Source organism: Martes martes (assembly GCF_963455335.1).
Source record: "Martes martes genome assembly, chromosome: 2".
NCBI classification, from domain to species: domain Eukaryota; kingdom Metazoa; phylum Chordata; class Mammalia; order Carnivora; family Mustelidae; genus Martes; species Martes martes.
The window spans coordinates 152,597,535-152,609,630 of NC_137889.1; the positions used below are offsets into that span (position 1 = coordinate 152,597,535).

At 34.4% G+C, this 12,096-nt stretch overlaps 1 protein-coding gene across 4 annotated transcripts in view; it reads right to left on the bottom strand.

The window, feature by feature from the left end:
- Positions 1-12,096, bottom strand: part of LCORL (ligand dependent nuclear receptor corepressor like) — a gene marked incomplete at its 3' end in the record, with an annotated part of 164,114 nt that overhangs the window by 116,506 nt on the left and 35,512 nt on the right. For all 4 annotated transcript variants that reach the window (XR_013966379.1, XM_080796075.1, XM_080796074.1 and 1 more), the window contains exon 2: positions 9,071-9,136. Coding sequence is in view for 3 of the 4 variants with exons in the window: in XM_080796075.1 (XP_080652201.1) it covers positions 9,071-9,136 (66 nt within the window). The remainder of the gene's footprint in view (positions 1-9,070; positions 9,137-12,096) is intronic.

Sequence of the window (12,096 nt, forward strand, 5' to 3'; positions counted from 1 at the left end):
CACCATAAGAAATAAATTTAAATTTCCTAAAGACAAAGCCCAGTGAAAAGTGAAAAAAGAGAATACTGAACTAGATTTCTCATGAAGGTCATGAAAAAGTGGTTGTAACTATGTTGATTTTGAGGAAAGATACTGAACAGTGGGCAATGTTACTAAAAAATAATTTTTCATTATAAAACTACGTCTTAACTGCACTGAAAACTACAAAGGAGAAAAGAAAAAACTATTTGTAATCCCGTTATCCAGACATAATGATTAACATTTTGCAATATATCCTTCTAGTTTATATTCTATGCTTTTTTAAAAATCAGCATTAGCTGATTCTTTGAAAATATCAATAAAATCGGTAAATCTTATGCAGACTAACCAAGTAAAAAAAGAGAAAATATCAGAAATTAAAGATGGGGTCATCACTGTTGATATTATGAATAATAAAAAGATAATAAAATATTATACATATGAGTTGCCCACAAATTTGGAAGCACCAGATGAAATGGACAAATTCCTTTAAAGACATTATCTACCAAATCTCAAATAAGAAATAATAGATCATCTCAATAGGACTATATCTATAAGAAATTAAATCAGGGACTCCTGGGTGGCTCAGCTGGTTAAGCATCTGCCTTCAGCTAAGGTCTTGTTCCCAGGGTCCTGGGATCAAGTCCTGAATTGGGCTCCTTGCTCAATGGTGAGCCTGCTTCTCCCTCTGCCTTTAGCTCTCCCTACTTGTGTGCTCTCTCTCTCCCTCTATCTGATACATGAGTAAAATCTTTAAAAAAATTTAAATAAAAAATTCACAACTTTCCAAAACAGAAAGTTCCAACCCAGATGATTTCTCTACAATCTGTTTCAGAAAATAAAAGCAGAAGTATTTCCTCATTCTATCATTTTTATTATCTGTCATCATTATTCAAGTACCAAAAACGGTCTGAACACCTCACCCAAGAAGGTATGTAGATAGCAAATAAGGTTATGGCAAGATGCTCAATACTATATTCCATTAGAGAACTGAAAATTAAGATGAGCTACCACTACACACCTACTAGAACAGTTTAAGTTTGAAACATGGACAACATCATATGCTGGTGTAAATGCAGAGCAAAACGAACTTCAACTCATTGCTGGTGAGAACACAAAATGGTACGGCCATTGAAGATAGTCTTACAGTTTCTTCAAAGCTTAACATAATCTTTCTACACTATCTAGTAAGGGTGCTCCTAGGTATTTAGGTAAATGAGCTGAAAAGTTATGTCTATACAAAACCTTGCACACAAATGTTTATAGCAGCTTTATTTTTTTTTTATTTTTCTTTAAAGATTTTATTTATTTATTTGTCAGAGAGAGTGAGCACAGGCAGACAGAGAGGCAGGCAGAGGCAGAGGGAGAAGCAGGCTCCCTGCTGAGCAAGGAGCCCGATGTGGGACTCGATCCCAGGACCCTGGGATCATGACCTGAGCCGAAGGCAGCCGCTTAACCAACTGAGTCACCCAGGCATCCCTATAGCAGCTTTATTAATAGTAACCAAAACTTGGAAGCAACCCAGATGTCTTTCAAGTACATCAATGGATAAGCAAACTATGCTACATCCACCCAATGCAGTATTATTCAGTTAATAAAAAGAAATGAGCTAAGATGCCATGAAAAGACATAGAAGCACCTTACATGGATATTATTCAGTGAAATAATGAGTCTGAAAAAACGAAATACTGGGGGCGCCTGGGTGGGTCAGTGGGTTAAAGCCTCTGCCTTTGGCTTGGGTCATGATCCCAGAGTCCTGGGATCAAGCCCCACATCGGGCTCTCTGCTCAGCAGAGAGCCTGCTTCCTCCTCTCTCTCTCTCTCTGCCTACTTGTGATCTCTGTCAAATAAATAAATAAAATCTTAAAAAAACAAAAAACGGAATACTGTTTGATTTCAACTATATGACATGAAGAAGAAAAAAGGAGAGACAGTAAAAAGAGCAGTGTTTGACATAGGTTGGGGACAGGGGAAACGACTTAAAAGGTGGACTACAGGTGATTTTTAGGGCAATGAAACTATTGTGTAGGATACTGTAATGTGAATACGTGACTATGAATTTGCCAAAATGCACATTACAACACACAGACTTGGCTAATGTAAACTATGGAGGCTTTAAGTAATAAAAGATATCAATATTGGGTCAATAATTCTAACAAATGTACAACACTAATGAAAGATATTAATACAGAGAAACCTTGGAGGGGGTAGGGTATATCGGAAATCTTTGTACTTTCTACTTGGTTTTTCCTGTAAACTTAAACTGCTTTAAAGAATGGTATTTCCTTTAAAAATTAGGATATTATACACATACTTATTTGTCACAAATATTTCCTATGCTCAAATATACTTCTAAATCATTTTTAATAAATAAGTATGGACCATCAAACAGATGTATCATAATTTATTTAATCAATATCCTATTGTTGGATATTTAGTCTATTTCTCTAAGCTTGGTATTATAAATACATGATGAATACACTCAGATAAGTTTTTGTGTGTACAATGATAAGAGCTAAGATAATTTATATAACTATAAAATAGAGCAGTATTAGATTCTCTGGTTATAATCCATATTGGAAAACTACTGACTTAATACTAGGCAATGAATTCCTGGAAGAGATCCCACTTACTCATTTTTTTCCTCACTGCTCATTACAGTTCCTGACACAAAATAAGCATTCAAAATATTTCACCTAACAAAAGAGGCAAGAAAAGACAACAGGGAAACATAGTCTTTTCAATAAATGCTGGGAAAACTGGACAGCTATACGTAAAAGATGAAACTGGACCACTTTCTCAGATTATACACACAAAAAAACCAAAATGGCCTAAAGACCTAAATGGGAGATCTGAAACCATAAAAATCCTAAAAAAGAACAGAGACGGCAATTACTCTGACATTAGTGGTAGCAATATTTTTCCAGATATATTTCCTAGGGCAAAGAAACAAAAACAAAAATAAACTATTGGGACTACATCAAAATAAAAAGCTTCTGGAGAGCAACGGAAACCACTAACAAAGCAGAAAGGCAAACTACTGAATGGGAAAAGATATTTGCAAATACTGTGTCCAATAAAAGGTTAAGAGGTTAACAACCAAAATATATAAAGAACTTATTCAACTCAATATCCCCCCCAAAAAAAACCCACAAAAAACCAAAACAAAACAAAAAACTAAAAAATGAGCAGAGGACTGAAAGAGACATTTTTCCAAAGAAGATATACAGATGGCCAACAGGCACATGAAAAGATCTGCAACATCACTCATCATCAGGGAAATGCAAATCAAAACCACAATCAGGTATCACCTTATATCTGTCAGAATGGCTAAAATCAAAAAGGCAAATAAGTGATGGGTATTAAGGAGGGCAGTTGTGATGAGCACTGGTTGCTGTATGCAAGTGATAAGTCACAAAATTCTATATCTGAAACTAATATTACACTGTATGTTAACTAGCATTTAAATAAAAATTTGAAAAAAAAAGGGGGGGGGCAAAAAATAACAAGAGTTGGAGAGGATGTGAAGAAAAAGAAACCCTTGTATGATGTTAGTGAGAAGACAAATTGGTAGAGTGTGGAAAACAGTATGGAGGTTTCTCAAAAAATTAAATTTGAAATACCATATGATCCAGTAATTGCACTACTGGGTATTTACCCAAAGAAAACAAAAACACTAATTCAAAAAGACATATGCACCCCTATGTTTGCTGCATTATTTACAATAACCAAGATATAGGAAGCAAGCCAGTGTCCATCAATAGATGAATAGAGAAGAACGATGCAAGACCCCCCACAGGAATATTACACAGCCTTAAAAAAGGATGAGACTGTGACATTTGCAAGAGCATGGATGGATCCAGAGAATATTACATAACTGAAATAAGTGAGAATGAGGAAGACAAATACCATATGATTTCACTCACATGGAATCTAAATCAAATGAGTAAACTAAAAACTGAACTGGACCTATAAAAACACAGAATAAACTGATGGTTGCCAGAGGGAACAGGGGGTGAGTGGAAGGATGGGCAAAATTGTCTAAGGGGAGGGCTTCCAGTTATGGAATGAATAAGTCACAGGAATAAAGGCACAGCAGAGGGAATATAGTTAATGACACTGTAATAGCTTTGTATGGTGACAGATGAGAGCTCTATTTTCGGTGAGGACGGCATAACATGTAGAGAAGCTGAATCGCTATGCTGCAACACCTGAAACCAATGTAACACTGTGTGTCAACTATACTCATAAAATTTTTTAATGTTTTACCTAATAAATCTCATTAAAAGGTAGTTTTGTTGTCTCTATCATCATAGTGTTTACAGTTGAAAAAGATATTAAGTCAAAAATATTAAATTTCAGTCAGTGTGGGGCGCCTGGGTGGCTCAGTGGGTTAAAGCCTCTGCCTTCAGCTCAGGTCATGGTCCCAGGGTCCTGGGATCAAGCTCCGCATCGGGCTGTCTGCTCAGCAGGGAGCCTGCTTCCCGCCCCCCCCCTCTGCCTGCCTCTCTGCCTACTTGTGATCTCTGTCAAATAAATAAAATAAATAAAATTAAAAAAAAAAATTTCAGTCAGTGGTACACTCAAGGGTTAGTAAACCTTTTCTATTAACAGCCAAATAGTAAGTATTTCAGGTTTCGTAGGCCAGACTACCTGCCACACCATTCAACACTACTTTTGTAGTACAAAAGCAGCCATTGACATTTCGACAAATGAGACGTGTTCTCAATATAAACTTATTAACTGAACAATTACATTTGAATGTCACATAATTCTCATATGTCATGAAATATTAATCTTTTGATTTTTTTCAATTATTTAAAAATGTAAAAATTATTCTTAGCCCACAGGCCATTCAAAAATAACTAACAAGCTGGATTTGGCTAATATGCTATAGCCTGCAGACCTCTGACATAATCTCCCTTTGGCTCTATCAGTTTACACAGGTCAACCACACTCTACAAATTTTTTGTAAATATCCATAGTCACGACATGTAAATCAGATGATCCCACAGATGAAAGAAACCAGCTCACAAATAAGACATGAGAAAGGAATGACTGAAGCAGAAAAAAAGAGGGAATTTTTGCTTAAAAGTTCTGTGGCACAGGAAAAACAAGTTTTGGAGAGATGGAGAAGGAAGAGAAGCACAGAATATAAGGAACTTTTCTGGGCATACATAAAAGTTGAAGTTTATGACATTCAAAACTTCTTTGTAGAGTCCCCCTTCTCCTCGCCAAAATATTTTCCCTAGAAGGAGAAAAAGTCACAAAACATACCAAGGAAGATAGAAAACTAAGGCTTCTGTTTCGTTTCCAACAAAATAAAAATTAGCACCACTTAAAAGCTTCCTTCAAACCATTCAATCTGGAGGTGGTTCCGAATCAAATTCAAGAATTAAAATACAAACCTCTTAAAACACTCATATATACAATACAAAAGTCTTAAACTTAAAAATATGCTCTGTGCCACAGTTGATTTAAGGTAGTAGTATGAAATTTAGAATATATTTTCCACAGAAACAGCAGTAGATATGCAATTCTATCTAAATCAATGTATTATAAAGTTAAAATACTATGAACTTAATTGTATAACAAAAAATAATTTAGAGTAATATATAAGAATCCTTTGCTAGCCAATATATTTGGTTTCTCAGTTTTGGAAAGTTAACCTTAACAAAGGTTCGGATTTCCAACGATTTATCTAAAAACATACACTAATCTATTTGATTCCTATATACAGATTTGCATGGTGAGAAATACCTATACCTGTAGTTCCCGCATCTAAATATTAAACCATTTTTAACAATGACAACAAAGAAACCACACTTATTTATCACTTATTTATAAGAGGATAAGAAAGAAACTGGAGATATCTATAATGTATAGTTTCTACATGCCTTTTCAAGAGGCTCTACATTTTTGATAGTACTAATTGAATTTCCCTCAAAATATATGGCTGTCTTCATTCTTGAACAGATACAGATGTATTGCAATAATTAATATCATCATTCTTAAGGCTACAATTTAATTAGATTTTTTAATTCAAAAAAAGGAAATAAAAGTAGAAGAATTTACCTAAGAAAACTGGAGGAAGAATATCTGGGGCGAAAAAAAGCAACAAATATGTGTCTACATGCAAGTTCCAAAGCTTAGCTCATTTTGTTAACTACCCCACCAAAAAAAGCACTAAAATGAACATAAAGTACCAGATCTACCTGAATTTAAATAAACTGAGATATGCAGCAATGGGTATTAAATGAAATAAGTAAATTAATTATAAATCTACAATGAAATACTGTGCAGCCATTACAAAAGATGGTCTAGACTTTATATACCCAGTGAGCACAATAGGCACAAAAATTATAGATAATTATTATCTTAATTATCACAGAAATTATATATACTGTGCATATAGTATATACTGCTATAATTAAAGAACACATACAAACATATTTTACATTCATATAAAAATGTTTAAAAGTTATCTACAGATCATGGAGGTAGAGGTAATTTTTTTCTTTCTGTCTTATCTGTATTTTTGAATTTCCTAAAATAAACACGTCCAACTTGTATACTAAAGAAATACTAGTCTAAAACCAAAATACAAAGCATTTATTTCCTTTACGACATTCTGCCCTTTGTATAATAAACAATTTCTGAAGGATCATAAATATATACATATATACAACTAGATAAATAAACAAATGAAAGTGGGGGAAGCAACAGACTGAGTCACAAGCTGTAATTTGGGTTGTCAGAAGGCAATTAAGTATAATGCTGACTTCTGATATGAATGAGGACAGCAGGTTAAGAAAGGAAGTCTGAAGAAATGTCAGGCTTCGGTTAAATTCTTGTTTTTTTAGATTTTTCCTTTGTTCATTTGTAAGCTCAGAAAAATAGGTGAAACTAGTATTAGTATTGCTAAAAAAAAATCAGGTAAAATACTTAATTCAGTGTTGAATTATGATTAAGATGAGAAATGATTAAAGTTAAGAGAAATAAAAAAAATGATTTTAGCTGGAAGAATAACAGAACATTAGTACAAGCACATTTCAGAGTCTCCACTCTTAAAGTCATGTTTTACATGGATATGAATTCATCTCGGAGAAGACAGGTGGTTGAGACAAAAGAGCTTTCATAGATACCTTCAGATCTATGATTCCTAATTTAATTGTCCAGCTCAACATTAATAAAGAATGGGCAAAAGTTTTGACTACTCCACAATCATTCCCTCACCGCAAAAGACTTAAACAGCAGAGAGAGAAGAACCTTTAAAGATGTCTGGAGTCTCAGAAGAATGTAAGGTACCATAGTGGAATAGAAGTCAAAAGAGTTAGGACATAAAACAGATCAGATACAAGATGCAGAAATAATTCAATCAAAATCGAAGCAGAAAATCTATACTAGCGTTACCTATTTTGTGAATAAACTGTACTATAAAATCTCAAAGGTCTACAAAAGCGTTCTCCTACTGCTCTACTTTCCAAGCCAGCAATAGAACAACTAAACTATGGTATCGCAGCAATTATATCACAAATCAAAATCTTCCACTAGGCTTTCTGCTACAGCATTTGAAAGAAGTGACTAATAACAAACAGTATTATACGTAAATATAAAACTCTAAACATACACAGTGGGATTTCTCAGAGGAACAATCTGATTTCCAGGCTGCCTGTCTCATGAGCAAGAGGAAATATTTACTTAATTGAACGCTTTTAAATCCTCTTTAAGAATAAGCAAGGGACAGCAAAGGAAACAGTTAACAAAACCAAAAGACAACTGACAGAATGGGAGAAGATATTTGCAAACGACATATCAGATAAAGGGCTAGTGTCCAAAATCTATAAAGAACTTAGCAAACTCAACACCCAAAGAACAAATAATCCAATCAAGAAATGGGCAGAAGACATGAACAGACATTCTGCAAAGAAGACATCCAGATGGCCAACAGACACATGAAAAAGTGCTCCACATCACTCGGCATCAGGGAAATACAAATCAAAACCACCTCACACCAGTCAGAATGGCTAAAATTAACAAGTCAGGAAATGACAGATGCTGGTGAGGATGCGGAGAAAGGGGAACCCTTCTACACTGTTGGTGGGAATGCAAGCTGGTGCGACCACTCTGGAAAACAGCATGGAGGTTCCTCAAAAAGTTGAAAATAGAGCTACCCTATGACCCAGCAATTGCACTACTGGGTATTTACCCTAAAGATACAAACGTAGTGATCTGAAGGGGCACATGCACCCGAATGTTTATAGCAGCAATGTCTACAATAGCCAAACTATGGAAAGAACCTAGATGTCCATCACCAGAAGAATGGACAAAGAAGATGGGGTATATATACACAATACTATGCAGCCATCAAAAGAAATGAAATCTTGCCATTTGCGATGACGTGGATGGAACTAGAGGGTATTATGCTTAGTGAAATAAGTCAATCGGAGAAAGACAACTATCATATGATCTCCCTGATATGAGGAAGTGGAGATGCAACATGGGGGGTTTGGGGAGTAGAAGAATAAATGAAACATGATGGGATCGAGAGGGAGACAAACCATAAGTGACTCTCAATCTCACAAAACAAACTGAGGGTTGCTGGGGGGAGGGGGGTAGGGAGGGTTATGGACATTGGGGAGGGTATGTGCTATGGTGAGTGCTGTGAAGTGTGTAAACCTGGCGATTCACAGACCTGTACCCCTGGGGATAAAAATACATTATATGTTTATTTAAAAAAATAATAAATAAAAAAATTAAAAAAAAAAAAGAATAAGCAAGGGTACCTTATAATAAAAATTAAATTTCACCACTAAGCCAAAACCAAGCTTCACTTTCCATTTTGATCAGTATACTGAATTTTTTAAAAGATTATGATATGTTATGTAATAACATAAACAATATTTGGATCACTTATTTATTTATTTAAAAATACTAATTAAACAAGACCACAAATTTATGTTTAATGTAAAGTTAGCACAGAACAACTACTTTTCATCTGTTAAATGGGACAAAAAGTCACAATTTTAAAATAAAACTTAAAAAGCATTACCTTCAAATAAACTGAGGTCTCTTCGTAGCCGTGGTCCATAAAGCCCTTCTAAAATACTCTCAAAACCTGTGTTGTAAAAGAGAGAAAAGTATATAACCTACTGGAAAAGTTAAATTTTACAATAATCAAAAACCATAAACCCAAATGAATTAGAAAATTACAAATTTAACTATGAGGTGTCATTTTTCCTTTAAGTGAAGTAAGCTGAACTAGGCTTAGTTCAGTAAACAATCACACGACTATCAGAAATTACATGATTGTGACGAATTTAAAATATTCAAGTGTAAACATTCTCTATTAAAACAAGTAATCATCTTTGTTATTTAGAAGTATTCCAAAGTTGAAATACTATAGCAGATTTTTTTGGTAATAGTTTTGTAGAGGAGAATGAAAAAAGACATCTATTACATTCCAGTTTATACCTGTAACAAAAAATATTAACATGAAAGAAAGCAGCATCTTTTTTAAAAATTTTATTTTTTATTTATAGATTTTATTTATTTATTTGACAGAGAGAGACACAGAGAGAGAGGGAACACAAGCAGGGAATGTGGGAGAGGGAGAAGCAGGCTTCCTGCTGAGTAGGGAGCCCCAATGCGGGGCTTCATCACAGGGCTTGATCCCAAGACCCTGGGATCATGACCTGAACCAAAGGCAGATGCTTAAGGACTGAGCCACCCAGGCATCCCAGAAAGCATCATCTTTAACCTCAGTTACAAGAATGAGTAAATGAATATCAATGGGGAGAAAATCTTGGCTGTGCAAAGTATGATATAAAAAATTTAAACCTACATACTTATAAAAATTAAAACACCACAATTTGTTCATGGCTATAGACTACCTTGGAAAGGTAATACCTTTCTAAGGTATTACCTTGGAAATACCAAATATTTGGAAAAAAATACCAATAATTTTGTCAAGTTAACAAGTATCATGAATTTGCAAGAATATTCTACCTTCTGGATATACTGACTTAAATATTTTACAATTTTCTTTGTGAAGGCTGTATCTTATTCAATTTTAAGCAGCTTACTGATAAAGTAAAAGGCATTGCAAGAAAAATGACCAGGATGGCAAAAAAGAAAACCAAAAAAGTAATGCATTTAAGAGTGCTTAAATTAGGGAAGAAAAACAAAAGGTAGAATGATAGGTATGAAAAATGAAAGGTAAAGCAGATTTTTTTCAGTGGTGTTTCTAAATCATAGAAAAATGGAAATACTTCTATAGAAATGTTTCATAAATACTAAAATGCTTTAAAAAAACATTTTAACATCTTTGAAAGCAAGATGCATTTTAAAATCAATGGTGTGTTATAGTCAAAGAGTGGAAACACTTTTTCATTTAGAATGTGAAGAAATGATGCAACTTAAAATTAATGATGTCTTAGACTTGATAAAATAATGTAGTTATCATGGTACTTAATAAATATGTAGTTAATAAAACCTTTGTGAAATGATTCAGTACTAGTTCCTATGAATGGAAATTTCAGGCAGAAAAGTGAATAAATCATCATCAGACAGCGCTTTCAAGAAGGCTATATAAGACTTTCATATTAGGTAACGATTCAGACTCAAAGAGCCCCAAATCTCTATTACTAAGATACTCTATTTATCAATGTGCTCCAAAAATATTGTAAACAACTATTTTAAGATGTTATTCTGTGTTATACTGGACAAAATATCACGTCCTCTCCCCTCCCCAACCCAGCATATAAGCCTACTGAATTTAAATGCTGCACATTTCCTAGATTTAAGTCTGAAAAGATGACAAACAAGGACTTACTTTGTTCTACTGGGCTTCTCAGCTCTTCCCTAGATAAGACCAAGGTCTTAACACATATCTCGTGTTAAGATTTATTCATAGTACATAGTATTGGTGCTACTGATCTATGGCCACCAAAGAAACTGGTCTGTAAATTTCTTTTGTACTTATCAAGTTCTGATGTTAATATTATGCAACCCTCATAAAATGAATGGTAATGTTGTTTTCTTTTGCCACCTGGGAAAAATGAAAAAATGTAGGATGTCTTGCTTGACTATCTGGTAGAATATGCCAGGGATGCCACCTGGAAATAAAGTCTTTCTGAACAGGCTTATTACCAATCAAATTTATTTAACTGTCATAGGTCTACTCAGGAATTCTATTTCTTATGTTAGCCGTCAATTTCAACTACATTTCTCAATTTATTTGCATAAAATGTTTCACTGTATGCTTTTATCTAACTAACATCAACATCAGCAGTCATGTCCCTTTTGCTTTTCATTCCTTACTTTGGTTATTTATGCTTTCTCTTTTTTCTCAGTAAAGTTCATTAAAAGTTCCTCAATTTTTTTAATTTAAAAAGAATGCTTCTGGGGCGCGTACGTGGCTCAGTGGATTAAACCCTCTGCCTTCGGCTCGGGTCATGATCCCAGGGTCCTTGGATCGAGTCCCGCATCAGGCTCTCTGCTCAGCAGGGAGCCTGCTTCCTCCTCTCTCTCTCTCTCTCTCTCTTTCTGCCTACTTGTGATCTCTTGTCTGTCAAATAAATAAATAAAATCTTAAAAAAAAAAAAGAATGCTTCTTTTGATTCCTTAATCTTCTGTTTCATATTTATGTTTTCTTATCCATTAATTTCTCCTGATGTTGAGATACATTTCCTGTTTTTGCATCTTTGGTAATTTTATGTGGATGCCAGACATTATGAATTTTACATTGTGAGTGCTGGATTTTTTTTTTCTCTTAAAGAGTATCATACTTTGTTTATTCAAAACATTAAAATACTTGAAGATCATTTGGGGGCTTTTTAAAAAACGTTTCTAGAATAAAAGCACAAAAGTCTTCCCACTACTATGTCTAGCTTTTGTGGATCTCCACTGAGTCACCCTTTTATTCCATTATTGTTCTTACTCTGGTTGGTGGGAACCTGAATGACTCCCAGCCCTAAGTCAGTTCTAGCAATTGTTCAGATCACAGTTCACTGGTAATCATTCTTTCCTTAAAGTGTTATTTATCAGCTCTGTGGATGTCCGTCCTACATATGCATT